The following is a 20865-nucleotide window of genomic DNA, read 5'->3' on the forward strand; positions in this document are numbered from 1 at the left end:
CCACTCCGTACGAATATCAATATTCTTAGGAAATCTAACCAGAAAGTATGCATGTGGCTTAATATAAATAAAAGAACAACTGAATAATTTACTTGCCTATGAAAAGATAATTCGGGGACCTTTATATTAGAACTTTCACACACTAAAAACTTTCTAGTCATTTTTACGAGTATTTAGATCATCTAAAAAGTTGTTTTAACTGGTTAGACCTTCTGAAGGTATGAAAATATTTACTTTTTTATTTTTAGAATTTTCACAAATTATACTTCCTAACGCTTTTAGAATAATTAAATAATAATTTTTTCGTATACCCGCTATTTAAAACCGTGTATTTGTATATGCTAGTTTTTTACGATATTCTCCGATTGTGGCAGCACCGGCGGAGAATGCACCAAGCCCCTATACCGCATAATCGAAAAAATGGCGTCCAGTAGAGTTAGAGATGACGATCGACGACATTTTTCATATAGTTTTACAGTTAAAATAAGTGATCGTTATTTCTAAACCATCTCTATCACCTACTTACAATGCAAGTCAACTATACTTATCTTTTTCTTAGTGGTTAAGCTACCACTACCATTTTAGAATTGTTTTACGCAATTACAAGACAAATATTTAAAAACCATTTTAGGTCCAAGGATGCGCGGAAAAATATCCATACATGTTCCATTTGTGGCTACCAAACACCCTATATATCATGCTTGCAACGACACCAGAAAATTCACTTGGCCCCAGATGAACGACAGATGTTTGCTTGTGCACACTGTGATAAGAAATATACGGCAAAACAAAAATTAAAAGACCACCTTGACGCTAATCATATTGATTGCAGGTAAATTTATTATTGTTACCCCCGGTATTTTCGGGTACTATTTTATCTTTGTCTTAGTGGTTAAACTACCACTACCATTTTAGAATTGTTTTACGCAATTACGAGACAAATATTTAAAAATGATTTTAGGTCCAAGGATGCCCAGAAAAATCTCCAGAAATGTTCCATTTGTAACTACCAAACACCCTATATGTCACACTTGAAACGACACCAGAAAATTCACTTGGCCCCAGATGAACGACAGTTGTTTGCTTGTGCACACTGTGATAAGAAATATACAGAAAACCGAAAATTAAAATTCCACCTTGACGCTAAGCATATTGATTCCAGGTAAATTTATTATTGTTACCCCCGGTATTTTCGGGCACTATTTTATCTTTGTCTTAGTGGTTAAACTACCACTACCATTTTAGAATTGTTTGACGCAATTACAAGACAAATATTTAAAAATGATTTTAGGTCCAAGGATGCGCAGAAAAATCGCCATAAATGTTCCATTTGTGGCTACCAAACACCCTCTATATCACACTTTCAACGACACCAGAAGATTCACTTGGCCCCAGATGAACGACAGTTGTTTGCTTGTGCACACTGTGATAAGAAATATACGGAAAAACAAAGATTAAAAGACCACCTTGACGCTAAGCATATTGATTCCAGGTAAATTTATTATTGTTACCCCCGGTATTTTCGGGTACAAATAACGCTTTATAATCTGCCAGATATATTTTATTTGACGTATAGCAGAAAAAACGTGTATCTTCACCTATAGATAGCAATATCGATTAGTTCTAAGCCTTTTATAAAAAGACTTAAATCTTTTTCAATTTCGGAATAAACATTTAAATCACAAATCAGACGTATTTCGGTTTGTTTTTTGTTTCAGGAGATTGTTATGAGAGAAAATTGTTATTTCCAACGTTCATATAATAACACGAGCTTCCGAGCACTTTATTTTGTGTTGCCTTGATCATACATGGTCTGTATTATCTTACTTCATTGTTTCACTTCTCTGTTATGGTCTTTTGTGTTCGATAAAGTCATTTAAAATACGTTTTGTCGTTCCAATACACTACTCACTACATTCACAAAGTACCTGGTAGATGCACTCTTATGTTTCTAAATTCCTCTTGGATATAGCATTTCCGAAGTCAACTGGAAGAGTCTTAATTCCTTAGTCACGACGACGGCGACGCGACGCCGACAAAGACACCAATTAAGAGTCCTAATCTATTCCAACTGACTTCAGATAAACTATACCATGCTGAACTTTTTGTGGTCCATCTATTATCCATTCTTTTTTACCAGATGTCCTGCCCATTGCCATTTGAGGAATTTTACTCTGTGGATGACATCTATTACCTGGGTCTTTTGGCGTATCCACTCTATATATTCTTTTACGGTCTCTCTTGGTTATTCGCAGCATCCTTCGTTCCATTGAACGTTGTGCGATCTGCAGTTTTCTTATGATGTCCGTTTTAAGTATCCAAGTTTCGCATGTATATGTCATGACTGGTAGTCATGACATATTTCAAAAAGACGTAAATTTTAAGTCTTATGTCAGCTTTCGAAAAATGACTTAAAATCAAACGACTTAAGTCATTAAAATGATTTAAATAAAAAAAAGACTTAATGTTTTCTGTGAGCTGGCGGCTCTGCCTTATGAGTAAATTAATATCAACATATGGATGGTTCAGTTCTAAACTTTTTAACAAAAAAATCCCTTCTTATCGAACCTCTACACCCTAAAAGCAATCCGTTTTCCAAAAGTCAGCTTTTTACGTCAAGCGCTTTGAGCAGGATCGTGATTAATCAATGACCAGATTTTTCGAAACACCCTTTATACATTTTTAAAAAATCTTAAAGTATGTAAAAAATAAAATAAAATATACGTGTTTAAGCGTTTTTTCTGAAACATGACCGTGTTTTAAATAAAAAATATTGTAATATTTGAGGGGTGGTTTCACCCCCTTGGAACTGGAATTTCGAAAAATCCCTTGTTATCGAACCTCTACACCCTAGAATCAACCTGTATGCCAAAATTGAGCTTCTTACGTTGAGTGGTTTGAGCAGGATCGTGATTGATCAGTGAGTCAGTCACTTAAGGATTTTATATATTAGTATAGATTTCACGCTCTACAAAAAAACGTCTGAAGGTCAAAGTTCCTCAGGTCAACCCTCTCAAAGATATCAGCGATCAAAAATAACACCATACACAGGATTGGTAACTTGATATCTAGGCATAGGAGGGTTTCAATGCGATAAAAAAAGATGTTAAGGCTGAAAGATATACTGCAGCGCAACAGAGACGGATAAAATGTCTTTTCCCTACCATCGTTTAGGGAAAGTGATACGACGAGAGAGCCTCTGCGAGAGGGGGCGGGGCTTTAAGACGTTTGTGTGGGGACTACCGCTAGTAGAATAGAATAGAAAATAGAATCAGTATCAGTCAGATGTCGGTGTGGTAATTATTAATCGCATTTTTCAAGTTTGTAAAACGACCGCTAGAGGGCGCAACTGCTATGGAAAATAAGATAATAGAATTTTTTACAGAATTTGGCCGACTATATATGATAGCTTCATAATATTCAGTAAATTTTGGATTTTTTTGTTAGAACCATTTTCCTCTATCTGCTAAAATAAAGTGGTGGGGGAAGGTTAGATCTGTCTTTATTTATATGTTAATAACTCCGGACTGGATGATCAGAATCCGACAAGCAAGGGCTCGTTTAAAAGAGCGTTTCTTACTCTATATTATACCATAAAAATAATTATACTAAGGTCTTGAACGTAGACGTCAGGGGGCGGTTTCTTACAATTTAACAAACATAGCCCGTTTTTTCAAAAATGTTAAATACGATAGTATATGTAATTTTAGCTGATAGTAAAGAGTAGTAAAAGCTTAAAAAGTCAGCGAAAAGCGCATCTTGATATCTTCTTTCAAACCGAAGATATTTTTAAAATTATAATCACCAAAAAATAAGCCCTTAATTACCTTATTTTTAAAACACGGTATCAGTAGCCCTCTTGATTATGCCCATTCTAACAAAAAAATAAGATAGAAACGGTTAGTTCATTTTAAAATCGACGATATTACCAGGTTACCATAATACCAGATGCATTAATATCTAATAATTAAGATATTACTAAGAGTGAACAAGAAACAAGAAAAAATCGAAATAAAAATGAAACTTTTACACCCTTTATCTCCGAAAGTAAGCATTTTAGGACACACATTTATACGAACTTTTTTACTTATTTTTATGTGCAAAATAAGTTTCCGGAATACAGTTCGGACCACCCTGTATATTAAATAGAATTCCATGACTAAGTGGAAAAGGGGAGTCCACTTGACGTGATCTTACTCAGTTTAAAATATGAAGAGAATGCCAAGGTCTTCAGGCTTATTTTTCTAATACCCAAAATTTACGGTCACTCTTTTGAAACTTCAAAGTATTCAAAATAATGACACTTATCAAAAAAACTTACTGAAATATTGCTATTGGAACAAAAATGTCCAGGCACATATTTTGTCATTTTAATTGTTTATTGTTTCCAGAAATGCCAATTGTACATCTTCAACTGATGAAGAAGTGATATTAGATGCTTTAAAAATTGAAATTGATGATGTCGTTTCGCGTTTGGATGACTCTAAGTATGGTTTTTAAGTGCATTTTTACTAATTTAGTGATAGTAATGTAACTCATTAATTCCAGAAATTTTGAATGTTTATCTTTGACAAATGAAATGAAATCGGAGGATTTCATAAAACCAGAACCCGAAGATGTCGCTCCGATTATGAAGACAGAGGTGCACGATGACTTTAAGTATGTTTTTTAAAAGTATTTTTATTAATGGATACGGCCATTGTGTTTTAAATATTTTCTTATTGTTTCCAGAAGTAGCGAAAATGAATCTGCCACTCGAAATGTGAAGCTAGAAGATTTTATAAAAATGGAACCTGACGATAACGTCTGACGTTTGTGGATAAAGATACGCATTTGTGGACGAAGAAAATATTCGTAACACATTACAACCAAACAGAAGATTTTATAAAAACAGAACATGAAGATGTCGCTCCGATGTTTATTTCTCCGATCTAAGTATGTTTTTTAAATGTACACTCAGATGCAAATAAAAACGCAACAGAGAAATTTTTGGTCAAATTTAAAGTGTTTATTTTTGTTATTTTTAGCCCTATTTTCATGAATTTTTTAGCAAGCTGCATATAATTATATAAACTTTAATTCGTAAACTTAGCTTTTTATAAACTTTAGTATTTGGCATATTATACAGAGTTAATCCAGGGGTTGTTTTTTTACCTTAACTTTAAAACATCCTGTGCAATAATTACGTGTGTTTATTGCAATATTTTTCTAAATTATAATTTTACGGTCAGAACCATGACTCCTGAGCATTTTATTTTTTGATTCATGTCAATACATGCTTTGGTTAATTTTTAAGAGCAAAATGAACTGATAACAATCAATTTACAATTTTTTTTAATTATTATTACATTCTGAAGTAATTTTTTAATAATGACGAGATGGCTTTGGCCGGAAATCTGAATCCAATTATATCTTCCTTCACCATAAAGTGAAGAAAATCTTGGAAATTGAAAAAATAAATATATGGGCATGGATAGGAGTAGAAGATAAAATTTTAAGATATTAGTGGTTAGTAGCAACAACAAAAAATCCGGAATCGTGTGTCAAAAGATCGATTTTCTGAAGAATCGATTTAAGTCAAACATCCCTAAAGTAAAGTTTCACCACAGTATACCGAATCTGTGGTGTCACTGCCGTCTGCCGTCGATCAACTGTCAATTCAAAAGTCAATGGCTGTTAGCTGGAAGCTGGAAATACAGCAAATACATATATTTTTTTAATTTTTACACTTACAAAGAGGTTTTATTGAATGTTTGTGCTTAACTTAGGTCAATCCATATCTATATAAGGTAATAAAGTGCTAATATCCGATGTTTTTAATTAATGTGTATAGAAAATTTTACGTTTTTAGTGTGTAATATCGACTGGAACCGTAAATACTAATTGATCCTGTATCTTATTACTTAGGTAGGTATTATACAAAAGGTATTATTAAATATAAATGACACTTGTCTGAATATGTATTAAACGAATTAGGTTTAATAAGTGATAACATCTCTGTATTGGGTCTTCTCCAAGATACCTCCTTACAAATTTTAATTTATCGTGCTGAATTTATACCTGAACTGATCTCGGGTTATTTTTTCTCTTTCAGCTACTGATCTTTTTCTATCGGAAATGATGGATAACATAGGCGAAGTAATAGAGTTAAAACCGTAAGTATGAATGTAAAGTAGTTCTTTATTAGATCCCAGTTTACAATACCTGTGACAATACAAGGTGTTTGTCAGATATTCTCTTTCCTTGTCTAAGGTCAGATATAAGTCCCTTCAAATTTGGTGTTTTGTTTATATCACTCGAAGGCGTACACTTAAAAGAATTTAATCAAAACAAATTTGAGGATTAACAAAATGTTTATTTTAATCTAGATTTTTGCTGTTGAGGCGCTGCGGTCGGAAGTTGACATCAACCTATTACGACCGTAGCGCTTCCACGGCAAAATCAGAAATTATCAGTATTCATTGCATTTTATTTATAGTTTTTTGCTAGTGCAGTTATTGAAATTATAAAACACTCAGGTACAAGGTTTGTGTGATGTAACGCTGTTTCGTGTAGTAAAAAATAAGTGAAAAAGAATTGGTACTAGGCGTCTTGTTGTGTTGTGACAGTTTCAAATGTTAATAAAATGGCAAAAAAAAATGTTAATGTGTAAAGCAGAGCGTAATTAGGGTGTTGTTGGATGCAATAACATTCAATAACTCAACTTTCTCAGATATTCAACTCTCCTGAAACAACATTTTATAGCTTCATAGTTTCTCACACCGATTTGCTCAATAGCAAAAATGGATTCAAGCAGTTCGTCGAAACAAATGAGTAAACAAAGCGCTCGTTACATGAACAAACAATTAAATAGACATATACTATGAAAGGATAAAATATAATTTGCAATATTAATTGTATGCTTTTTTTAATCAACTGATTAAGTGTTTTATGAACTTTATTTTATATTATTTTTATATCTTCTAAAATTCTAATTATGTACCTTTAAAAAATTTCGTTATAGCTGAAATAGCCCCAATTATGGCCCATCTAAAAAGTTTTTTAACTGGAATAATAAATTATAATACAAGTTAAACCTTATGAAGATATCAAAATATTTACTTTTTTATTTTTAGAATTTTGACAAATTATACTTCCTAACACTTTTAGAATAATTAAATAATAAATTTTCCGTATACTCGCTATTTCAACCCGTGTATTTGTATATGCTAGTTTTTTACGATATTCTCCGATTGTGGCAGCACCGGCGGAGAATGCACCAAGCCTATAGGAAAATCAATAAAAGTTGGCGCGCACGTCATCTAAATATTTGACGAATACACGTCACAATGTTGCCACTGCTACTTTTTTTACTTTGACTTTTTTATCGGCTATTATGAAACACTTTATATGAAAAATATTTTATAGGGTTACAAGACTGTAATATTGAAATATTCTTTTATTAGATTGAAAAAAACTGATAAAAAAGTCTATAAATGTGCCATATGTGGCTTTCAAACGCTATATAAAACAAGTCTTTACAAACACAAGAAAACTCATTTGGCACCGGAAGAACGAAAGTTATTTGCTTGTATACACTGTGACAAGAAATATACAACAAAACACAACTTACATCATCACATTGAGGATAATCATATTGATTCCAGGTAAATTTATTTTTTGTAATACATTGTTTAGACATTGCTCCTATACATTCTCTGATCAAATTAAAATTAAACTACTAAAAAAATTGTTTTTAGGTCAAAGAATCCGCAGGAAAATATCCATAAATGTTCCATTTGCGGCTACCAAACACGACGTGTGGCTTACTTTAGACAACACCAGAACACTCATTTGACACTAGAAGAACGACAGATGTTTGCTTGTGCGCATTGTGGCAAGAAGTTTACACAAAAAATACACTTAAGATATCACATTGATCGTAATATTTGTATTGATTCCAGGTAAATTTATTTTTAGGATAAGAATTACTTCCAAATCATAGGCGTATCTCGATTTTTGGCGATTTTGAGATATCAACGTCATGACATGTCCATTGGGTAATTTTTTAACATAGCGAATTTGTGCATCTCAATATTATACCTTTTTTATCTTTTTCTTAGTGGTTAAGCTACCACTACCATTTCAGAATTGTTTTACGCAATTACAAGACAAATATTTAAAAATGATTTTAGGTCCAAGGATGCGCAGAAAGATCTCCATAAATGTTCCATTTGTGGCTACCAAACACCAAAAATATCGCACTTTCAACGACACCAGGAAATTCACTTGACCCCAGATGAACGACAGTTGTTTGCTTGTGCACACTGTGATAAGAAATATACTGCAAAACAAAAATTAAAATTCCACCTTGACGCTAATCATATTGATTCCAGGTAAATTTATTATTGTTACCCCCGGTATTTTCAGATATATTTTATTTGATGGATAGCAGAAAAAACGTGTATCTTCACCTATAGATAGTGTTACATACTATTTATAACAATTTTAATAACTACCAACATTTATTCACAACGTAAAATAAAACAACATATTATTGAGTCTACCCCACGTCTACTCTACGTAGAACGGCACTCTTCTTATTCAAAGAACGGCACTGATAAACCGGAATTTAAGTCGGCCATATTTGAGTCCCATCGCGATGGATCTAACATTTTTGATACGCTCCTTCCTTACTCTTTTTATTCAAAGTTCTAAACCGTATAAAATTGTGATTATTTTTGACATACGTGCAACTTTTAATGCGCATGGCCCAAAGTAAGATCCTCGAGAAAGACAAACCTATTGAAAGTTTGATAATTGCAATAAAGAAGGTTTGAAAATGGCATGTCGTGATGTCGGAGACGTATTTTTTAATGCTAAACTTATGGCGTTGATTTATCCACGTAAGTATACCGATACCACGGCATATAAAACAATCGGCACGCCAACTCTGCTCAGATTCCATTGTTTAAAATTTCTATAAAATTTGACCTTGACGGCGCCATTATCGTTTCCTAGTCAGGGCCGGATTAAAACTTATCAAAAAATTTCTCATAAAATACGACGGGGTCGTATTAAAAAAATAATTTAAAAAGAAACTAAATTTTATTTAAACAATATTTTTGTCCAAACAAATGAATCGTTAACCGCGCATACTTCTCGAAAAGTAAAAATGAAAAAATCAATTAAATATTTCACTGTAGAGAATAGACAATTAAAATTAAAACACATGCAACTAACAAAAACATGCCAGGAGTTACAAACAAGAATTAAAGAAATACCAATAAAATATTTATTGAACAATATGAAGCTACGTACAAATTATGCCCATCAATGGGCGTAGCAAATTTTATTAATATTCAAATTTCACAAATTAACAAATCCACAATTTTTTTGAGAAACTTCTATTTTTTTTAATGGCAGGAAACAAAGTAGGTACCGCATTGGTAAACATTTTAAATTCAAAATGAACAGAAGACAACTTTTGTGGGCCTTATTTATATCTTCAAAATGTATTGTTAACTTATTTTCGATATACTCATTTTATTTACTTTAATAATTATATTTAAATTAATAATATAATGATTTTTAAATTTAATTTTTAATGTCTAGATACAACATTAAATTTTACTAAATATTTAACATTAAATCTTACTAATATTAAAGATTGTTAAGATTTTTAATTAGGTCTTCCTATTTAGCTGAATGTCCTAATATGTATACTACTGTTTTTTTCACAAAAAGGTGGGTTCATACTTCGAGTATTAGCCCTAACCTTAACCTTAACATTAACCCTAAGAAATTTACCTTGAGAACTTAAGGAAAGGCCGTTCATACTTCTACTTGTCTTAAGAAAATAATCAATATTCTCGTAAGCGCTTGCGCTCATATAAAACATATGTTTTGAACTAAGCTAAATTTACAATTATTTTTATTATTTCTAATACTAGAGAAACGAATTTTTACGTTAATACTGTCTAGACCAAAAAATATATGATTTATTAACATTTATAAACCGTCAAATTCAACATGTCAGATATTATTTCGAGAATTCTTAAAACCCCTAGCTTTGAGCATGCGCGATTCAGTTTTGAATTAGCACCTAGGTACCCAAACTATTTATATATATATATATATATATATATATATATATATATATATATATATATATATATATATATATATATATATATATATATATATATATATATATATATATATATATATATACATACCGGGCACCTACTATAACTTTATTTTAATAAAAATTGTCGGCTGATGAAATGCCGGGTGTGGGATTCGAACCCACTACCTTGAGATTGGTAGACGAGAGCCTGTACCTCTACACCACCGGGCACCTATTGGCAATTATATTACATAAGAAACGAAAATAAAACTAGAAAAATCAAATATATCACATAATAAACAAAAATAAAACAACAAAAACAAAATATATCATATATCACTCAAGAAAAAATCAAAATAAATTAAGCTGCACGCTACTGACTCGAATCTGCCGTAACTGTGTGTTGTCGCTGAAAAAACTACGACGCTGGTTACTTTCTGTTGTTGGAAACGCAATGGCGGCGTGCGCGAGGATATGCGCGTAGCGTTCCCGCCAAAGCGAGTTAGCCTGCCGTGTGATTTATATGCCGTGCCGATACTATGAGAGGTTAAAATATAATTTGTGCAATATTAATGGTATACTTTTTTTAATCAACTAGTGATTAAATGTTTTATGAATATCTTCTAAAATTATAGTTATGTACCTTTAAAAAATTTCGTTATAGCCGAATAAACCCCAATTATGCCCCACTAGCAAAACCGGTGATTAAAACTATGCTCGCTACCGTAGCTAATCTATCTAAAAAGTTTTTTTTTTTAACTGGAATAATAAATTATAATATACAAGTTAGACCTTCTGAAGGTATGAAAATATTTACTTTTTTATTTTTATTTTTGGAATTTTCACAAATTATACTTCTAACGCTTTTAGAATAATTAAATAATAATTTTTTCGTATACCCGCTATTTAAACCCGTGTATTTGTATGTGCTAGTTTTTTACGATATTCTCCGATGGTGGCAGCACCGGCGGAGAATGCACCAGGTCTATACCGCATAATCCAAAAAAATGGCGTCCAGTAGAGTTAGAGATGACGATCGACGACATTTTTCATATAGTTTTACAGATAAAATAAGTGATCGTAATTTCTAAACCATCTCTTTCACCTACTTGCAATGCAAGTCAACTATATTTATCTTTTTGTTAGTGGTTAAGCTACCACTACCATTTTAGAATTGTTTTCCGCAATTACAAGACAAATATTTAAAAATAATCTTAGGTCCAAGACTGTGCGGAAAAATATCCGTAAATGTTCCATTTGTGGCTACCAAACACACGATATAGCAAACTTTCAACGACACCGGAAAATTCACTTGGCCCCAGATGAACGACAGATGTTTGCTTGTGCATACTGTGATAAGAAATATACGGAAAAACGAAGATTAAAAGGCCATCTTGACGTTAATCATATTGATTCCAGGTAAATTTATTATTGTTACCCCCGGTATTTTCAGATATATTTTATTTGACGGATAGCAGAAAAACGTGTATCTTCACCTATAGATAGTGTTACGTTTTTCGTCGGTTCCGTGTAGATAGAAAGTCACAATTTATTTACACTAATTAACAAACAATAACGATCCAAAGACTTAAAGAACTATACAGAGAAGACCAGGCTACTACTAACATAGCAAGTTGCCGGACGAATTTACGTGCGTTCGTACTCGAGATTCACTGCCGGCTAGTCAGGCAGTACGCAGTTGCAGTTGTGATTGGACGGGTCGGTCGTGACAAACTAGGAATACGACGCGAGGAGTGCCGAATATTTATTATTTTCATTTTAAGTGTTTACCTTCACTTAAGGTAACATTTAAAATAAAAGTACTTAAATATTTATTATTTGAGTGTGCTGACAAGCCAAAACTAAAAATAAATAAATTCTCTAAACACATTTCCAAAATTAACAAATACATCAATAAAATAAAAAAAACTAAAATATTACTCTCAATAAAAAAAAGTTTGTTTTATTTCTGTCCTCTTCAGGCTCCAGCCGTCGCACGGTGGGGTATTAGCATGAAAAAGGTGATCGAAATTCGAAAAAGCAAATGCGTTTAAGATTTCCCAAAAAAAGATAAATGATAAGTTAAATCATTTCTGCCATGAATGGCGTTGCTATGGGTGTGTTTAGTTGCATTCATTTGTTTCAACGAAACGTCAAAGTTGTTACTTCTCACAGATAAGAGGTAAATGGCTAAATTTTATGTTTAAAATTATAAATTGTTGTTGTTCTTGTGCACTTTTTACGTTTATATTATCGTTTTGATTGAAAATGGCTCAGCAAGCTGCAGGTATGTATTCTACAAAAACGTATTATTTATTTTGATATTCTCTATATAGTCTATAAAATGAATAACTTTGAATTTTGACCGTTATTTTTTACCAACATGGCAAATATAAAATCCCTCTATCAAAAAAGTTACTGATATTCTTTAAATTGAGTGCCTGAACGAATCAGATAGGTAACTCTTTTTACTTTCGTGAAATAGAAAAGGAAAATAATAAAACAAGTGACAGTTCTTCCTCTTCTTGCAAAAATCAACACTACAACGTCACTTAATTGTCAAAAGTAAACTATCATCAGCTTTTCACATTTCTAAATATCAGACCAATGCCGTCTCTAATAGAACAGCCTTGGAGCGAGATTTATGACGTCACGCTAGTTAGATACTACGGGATAATAAATATGTTGTATACATGGAAAACATAATTATTCCTCGTATTTTTGGTTATATTAAAACGTTTTTTTACCAAAAAAAATAATGAAAAACCAAATGAAAACTTAATCAGCGTGTTTCCCGACCCTAAATCGGAAAATTTTAGAATAATTTCACATATAAAATGACTGCGATCTTTATTTCATAGCCATCGCTGACGCCTTTTTTTCTATGATATTGTATTATTTGCAAATATAATTTTTCGAACATTGATACTTGCAAAATATACATATAAATTTTGTGAATGCAAATAATAATACATCACTATTAGTAGATATTGAATGTTTTTTGTTAAATTAGATCGATTTTCAAACCCCAAAATTTAAAATATATTTTACATTTTACCCATTATCTTATGTACCTATTCATTATTTGTATATTGTAAAACACTTGTTGCATTTGTATGGTTCATAGTTTATTTGCCAAAGTATTTATTACTATAAATAGGTGTATATATTGTATTTATTAACTGTATATTATGTATATTTCATGTAAACTATATTATTTTTAAAATACAAAAGAAAAATACGAGGAATAATTATGTTTTCCGTGTATTCTACAACATATTTATTAATCCGTAGTATCTAACTAGTGTGACATCATAATTCTCGCTCCGAGGCTGTTCTATTAGAGACGGCATTGCGTCAGCATGGCCGCAAGTTGCTAACCTAATAAAATTAACACTAGAAAAGCCCGCGGGAACTGTCAAATTCAAAGTTATTCGTTTTACAGATTATACTAACGATTTTTTTGCAACTAAAAGTTCAGAAAATTTGATTAAATTTGTGACATTTTTATTATACTTAGAGATTTAGTTGCGCATTTCGAAGAATTCAGCATATTGTCTATATACGTTTTACTTAGTAAACATTGGGCTTTCATACAGTAAAATAAAATACTGCGATTTTTTGCGATTTTGCTGATAAAATGAGAAAAACATTCTTGGTTTCCTCTAATTTGCCAATCAGTGATATACTAATGCGAGGTGTAAACCGCGATGGCATTGTTGTGTACAAAGCGATCGCATTAGTGTCATTAGCAGTATAGCACAATTTGGCATTAGTAGCGACTTTAGTGGTATGGGCATTGCTCGCGGATCAGTCGTAGCATTAGTAGTATTAGTTGCGATATTACTACTGGCATTAGTGGCATTGACCGTGGAAACACTGGAACAGTGATTTTTCTTTCTTTTTGTAGAATCGACGAATTATCCTTTATTTTGTTCATATTATTTCCTCTTTAATTGAAAATAGCAATAATTTATATAAGGTCTACATAAAAAAATTTCGATCAACTATCAGTGTCAAATACCCCACTGTGCGTCGGATTTTATACCCACAGCTAAAGAGTTCTCGAATAATCCATAGGTCATTAGGTGCATAGAGAAGGTTTAGAATGTTCTCGTATGTACTACTCCATTCCAGTGGAACTCGATTCTTCTCGAACGTTCGAGTGAATCATTACGGACATAATTACATTATGTCTATTCTTTAATGCGATGTTAAGGTCATCTGGGGGCAGGACATATAGTTAGGTTAGGTCGAATCCACACGGGTCCGCAACAATCAAGGATACTATAGAGATAAGGATAGTTCGATTCCTATCTTCCTGCACCGTCAGTTTTTTTACGTAATCTACTGACCGAGTTGAAGTTGGCGCTAAAGATTTTAGACAGTGACAGTTATTTTTGCATTTGACGGACGAGCGCACAGTGCGTTGGAAGATAAATTTAGCGGGACAAAAGCGTTTGGTTAGAAATAAGTTAAAAAATGTGTACTGATAAGAATAAATAGTAGACATTCCAATTGATACAAAAATGCATGAATATTCTTTGTATTTCGATACATTTGTATCAACCAAATTTGGTCGTTTTCTGCTCAGCAAGGCAGAGATCATACGAAAACAAAATATTTACCAGTGCTTATACATTTTATTAGAAAGCCAAATTATGTTGAAGATTGCCAAAGGTATGTACTTTTCTACTGTACGTATATTATTTGTTATAATCCTTCGTGCCTTTGTTCTGCAGATATCAAACTTTTTCACTTTTTTTCACTTTTTTTTCAAATATCGATATATTGAATGATGTAGATCTTTTGAGTTACCAATAGTTACCAACTTTTATTCTTAATCTAAGTTACCAACACAGGTAGTCACAGTCACAGGGAGTTCAAGCTTAACAGGTGAATGCCCAAAAAGATTCATTTCAATCGGATAGTATAAAAACAAAACAACTCCATCAACAGGCACTGAGTTTAAAAAATTGTCTTAGATACTTACTATATATGAATTTACAATTACCGAGTGTTAAAATTAAAATATCTATCTTATTTATTATTTTCAAAATAAAATATATTTTTTTAAAATAAATTATAGAGGGTGTCACAAGATTACAAATTAATTAAAAAAAAACTGCTAAAGAGTTTTTTGATATCATAATTTTATGTATTTGGCAATAGTTTACAATACGGTTTTTGTGTGTCATGTACGAATAATATCATAGTTTTATTATCTTGTATTTATTTATTAATAAATTAAGTTGTTAATAAATAAATAAATTTAACTATATAGTTGATATATATTAGACCATTTGCTACGTTCTTAGATTTTAAGTCCCAAACATTGCTCTTGAGATTTTGTCCCGCTAGAATAACCATCCGCCGCACTGTGGAGCGCTGGTCAGCGCGTGACGTAGCATTCCACGGCGACTACGACAGCGGCGATTTGACGCGATCGAACAGTCCTTGCGCAACAATAGCAATATCGATTAGTTCTACCACTACCATTTTAGAATTGTTTTACTCAATTACAAGACAAATATTTAAAAATAATTTTAGGTCGAAGACTGCGCGGAAAAATATCCATAAATGTTCCATTTGTGGCTACCAAACACCCTATATAACACGCTTGCAACGACACCAGGAAATTCACTTGGCCCCAGATGAACGACAGATGTTTGCTTGTGCATACTGTGATAAGAAATATACGGAAAAACGAAGATTAAAAGTCCACCTTGACGCTAATCATATTGATTCCAGGTAAATTTATTTTGTGTAATACATGGATCATATACAGTGTCACAGATAAAGTCTGAATTCATTATTCATTTTGTCATTCACAATTCACATTATTTAAGACTCACCCTGTATATATTAAATAGAATTCCATGACTCAGTGGGAAAAGGGGGTCCACTTGACGTGATCTTACTCAGTTTTAAATATGAGTATTATTTTTCTAATACCATAAATTTGAGGTCGCTGTTTTAAAACTTCAAAGTATTCAAAATAATGTCACTTATCAAAAAAACTTATTGAAACATTGCTATTGGAACAAAAATGTCCAGGCACATATTTTGTCATTTTAATTGTTTATTGTTTCCAGAAATGCCGATTGTACATCTTCAACTGATGAAGTGATATTAGATGCTTTAAAAATCGAAATTGATGATCTCGCTTCGCCTTTGGATGACTCTAAGTATGTTTTTTAAGTGTATTTTTACTAATTTAGTGATAATAATGTAACTCATTAATTGCAGAAATTCTGAATGTTTATCTGTGACTAATGAAATAAAATCAGAAGATTTTATAAAAACAGAACCTGAAGATGTCGCTCCGATTATGAAGACAGAGGTGCACGATGACTTTAAATATGTTTTTTAAATGTACACTCAGATGCAAAAAAAACGCAACGGAGAAATTTTTGGTCAAAATTAAAGTGTTATATTTTTGTTATTTTTAGCCCTATTTTCAAGAATTTTTTAGCAAGCTGCATAACTTAGCTTTTTATAGGCTTTAATATTCGGCATATTATACAAGTTTAATCGAGGGGTTGTTTTTTTACCTTAACTTTAAAACATCCTGTGCAGTAATTTCGTGTGTGTTTATTGCAATATTTCCCTAAATTATAATTTTACAGTCAGAACCACGACTCCTGGGCATTTTGTTTTTTGATTCATGTCAATACATGCTTTGGTTAATTTTTAAGATTGAAATGAATTGATAACAATCAATTTACAATTTTTTTAAATTATCATTACATTCTGAAGTAATTTTTTAATATGACGAGATGGCTTTGGCCGGAAATCTGAATCCAATTATATCTTCCTTCACCATAAAGTGAAGAAAATCTTGGAAATTGAAAAAATAAATATATGGGCATGGATAGGAGTGGAACTTCTTATTCAAAGGAGTAGAAGATAAAATTTTAAGGTATTAGTGGTTAGTAGCAGCTGCCAAATTATTTTGTGTTTTGAAATAGCTACTCGCTACGGTGAGAACAATTATTACTTTATATTATTTTTTAACCTCTTATTGTTACATTTTCCTAAGATTTTATATGACTATATTATTAAACTCTTCAAAAAACTGATGTTTATTTTAATATTTCAGGTAGATAATAATAATACAGAATAATTGACTCAAAAAATCAGGAATCGTGTGTCAAAAGATCGATTTTCTGCAGAATCGATTTAAGTCAAACATCCCTAAAGTAAAGTTTCACCACAGTATACCGAATCTGTGGTGTCACTGCCGTCTGCCGTCGATCAACTGTCAATTCAAAAGTCAATGGCTGCTAGCTGGAAGCTGGGAATACTGCAAATACATATATTTTTTTAATGTTTACACTTACAAAGAGGTTTTATTAAATGTTTGTGCTTAACTTAGGTCAATCCATATCTATATAAGGTAATAAAGTGCTAATATCCGATGTTTTTACTTAATCTGTATAGAAAATTTTACGTTTTTAGTGTGTAATATCGACCGGAACCGTAAATACTAATAGATCCTATATTACTTATTACTTAGGTAGGTATTATACAAAAGGTATTATTAAATATAAATGACGACACTTTAAGTGATAAAATCTCTGTATTTGGTCTTCTCCAAGATACCTCCTTACAAATTTTAATTTATCGTGCTGGATTTATAGCTGAACTGATCTCGGGTTATTTTTTTTCTTTCAGCTACTGATCTTTTTCTATTCAAAATGATGGATAACATAGACGAAGTAAAAGAGTTAAAACCGTAAGTATGAATGTAAAGTAGTTCTTTATTAGATCCCAGTTTACAATACCTGTGACAATACAAGGTATTTGTCAGATATTCTCTTTCCTTGTCTAAGGTCAGATAAGTCCCTTCAAATTTGGTGTTTTGTTTATATCATTCGAAATCATACACTTATAAGAATTTAATCAAAACAAATAAAAAAAAAAAAAAAAAATGGTTTTTTTTTTAATCTGGAATTTTTTTTTTTTTTTTTTTATTCTATTTATTATAAGTTTTAAGTCAATTCCATTGTAGTGTTTTGTTAGGTATATCAAATCGCCAAAAAAGGCCGAAATATATTGCTTCTTATGAAATCTCTCAAGTATATTGATACTACATACTTTCATACATTGATACTACATACATTGTTGTATTTTTACATACATTGATATTACAAAATATTGAAACTCTCAATATTAAACCCTTATAGTAAATACCATATTTTTATAATCCAAGAAATCTCAAATATTAAATAAAATACCGGTTGTTCCAATAAGAAAAATAATAACTGTGTAGTATGAATAAATCAAAAAATAAATTAACTTTAGTATGGAAGTTCTGACACAACCTGTCATTTGAAAATAATTTTAAATTATGCACATTGCCTCTTTACAAATACCCATAAATAAGTTTGTTTCTATATCTTTCCGTTTTCGTATAATCCTTGTCTATATATAATATAGTCTGACAATGAGGGGTATTGTGAGCTGCTGCCACGATGCGGCCTTTTTTTGAACCTTAAACATGAATGAAAATCGCCAAGAATTTTACCCCTCAATTAAAATGGTGGGAGATGGGCGGATATAGGTTTAATAGTTAATTTTAATTTTCTTTTCTATAATCCGAGTTCCCAGTTTTTAACCTTGATTTAACCTCATGGTACAAAGAAAAAAATAATTAAAAAAAAAAATATATAAAGAAGCAATTTTGATAGATAAATTTTATTTTACATATTATATCTTTAAATAAAATTTTGAGGCTACTTCAAAACGAAGACACAAAGAAAGAATGTTTTCAATAAATGAAATTAATTGTACATGAATTTTTTTTTCACAATATGAAGATTAATTTTATATCTATTAATCCTTGTATATGATAAAGGTATTAATTGAATTAGAAATCTGTAATTAGAAAACATAAAAAATAGATTATTTAATTATACGCATTGAAAAATGCAGTTTTAGTTTTCCTGAAGATTTTCTCTACGTATTTTAATAAGTGTAATCATGGAAACAATATTTTTTTTTAAATTTTTGAAAAAGGTATTTTTATTGTAAAATCTGAAACAAAAAGACATATTTATCTATATAAACAAAGAAAACAATTTGAAAATTTGCTTACAAGTATGTCCCCCCAATTTCTCTAAAAACAGTGTGGAAATTTGACAAAGAATAAACGTGATTAACCATTTAGACAAGCAAAATCTTTCATGAAAAATGCATTTTTTTTAAATGTTAAATAAAAAAGTGCTTCTGTAAAGACAATCGGATATTACTGTATATTAGATACTTCGATAATGGTTCAATAAGGTTTATAGGGAAAGGAAGAATGACTGGAAAATTTGGGATAAATCGCAAAGTACTTTTTCTATGGGATTTTGTATGAACTAAAGATCATAATGATAGTTAGTGTATGAACTCGTAAGTTGTTTTTTGTTTAAAGAATTTATATACTGTTTACAACTGCAATTAGTTAATTAATAAAGATGCTATTCTGAAGTTTACAATTAAGAATAAGTCGCCAAAATTGCTAATATTTAATCTTCTGTTCTAATAAATCTTTATAAAAAATGGTAATTTCTTGTGTAGATCACTGTTTTTTTATAAATACTTTAGGAGGTTTAAAATTCTATTTTCACTAGGGTGCGATAGCTATGTATGGTATGTAATTCTTTTTCTTTGTGAGATGTTCAATTGTGAAGATTCAGTTTTCATTAAAAATGATTTTTTCAAGAGACTAAGACAAACAGGAAAAATTGAACAAATTGAAATACTAAAATATACACTCATCAATTTTGGTTCATAATACTTGTTGTAGTAAGTTTATATGGTAACAGTAACGTATTCACTTTATGTGTTTAAAATCAAGTAAAATTAGTCGAATTAGATATCGGTATCTTCTCTTGGATTTAGAATGAGTTTAAACTTGCAAAGAAAACATTTTCAATAAGACTATGTAGTTTTATTATTTAATTTTATTTTTTTCCTAACCAATTGTGTATATCAAGCATACCTTATATCTTTGTAGAACAAAAACCCGCTTCTTTAACTTATCATCATAAAAAATAAGGCTTCCTTCGTTACAACACACACTTTCTAGTTAATCATTAATTTATCACTAGAAAACAATTACATATCACATTTTTTGCACTGATAACCACTGTCAAATCACTATTTAATGTTAGCTGTCAGTCTCTTAAGACTTCGGCTGCAAATGCACTAATGCATTTGTTGCATGAGCACATTAGTCACTTTTTTATTTAATATTGCATAGAGTAGATCTTCCATTGTCTTGAGTCCCATCCACTGTCTGATGTTACGAAGCCAACGATGATCAACTGAAGGAATTGGTATCTATTGTTATGTATCACGTAACCCCATCCTCTGTTAATACACTTGTATGCATCATACTGGCAACTTTTTAGGAACATCCATTAGGGTTTATGGTCCTAATTTTTGGGGCATCTAGTGGATTCAATCAGCATGTCCAGCTTGAAATCATTCATAGTTGACTGGTTGGTAAATTTTCTAGCTTGCTGCTTCTAGCAACATATTTTGATATTGTATGCACTAATTTAACTGTTAGGTCACTAATTCTATGACAATGGCAATCGTGTTAACCTTAAAACAGAACATAATTGATATTAAAAACATAAATAACAATAAAACCAACTACATAGATTTATATCGAAGAAATGTTAATTTTTGTGGTACAGTAGATACAGTACTTAACGCAGTCCTATTATTCCGGTAGTTCAACAATAAGTCTGAATCGGACG

At 31.2% G+C, this 20865-nt stretch overlaps 1 protein-coding gene across 1 annotated transcript in view; it reads left to right on the plus strand.

The window, feature by feature from the left end:
* LOC115885473 (zinc finger protein Xfin-like) overlaps nucleotides 1-20865 on the plus strand; it is a gene marked incomplete at its 5' end in the record, with an annotated part of 137719 nt that overhangs the window by 26897 nt on the left and 89957 nt on the right. The window contains 3 exons of the mRNA XM_030904416.1: nucleotides 632-832; nucleotides 962-1162; nucleotides 1292-1492. Of these exons, the coding sequence (XP_030760276.1) occupies nucleotides 632-832; nucleotides 962-1162; nucleotides 1292-1492 (603 nt within the window). The remainder of the gene's footprint in view (nucleotides 1-631; nucleotides 833-961; nucleotides 1163-1291; nucleotides 1493-20865) is intronic.

Source organism: Sitophilus oryzae, unplaced genomic scaffold, assembly GCF_002938485.1.
Source record: "Sitophilus oryzae breed Bouriz unplaced genomic scaffold, Soryzae_2.0 scaffold_385_pilon_pilon, whole genome shotgun sequence".
Lineage (NCBI taxonomy): Eukaryota > Metazoa > Arthropoda > Insecta > Coleoptera > Curculionidae > Sitophilus > Sitophilus oryzae.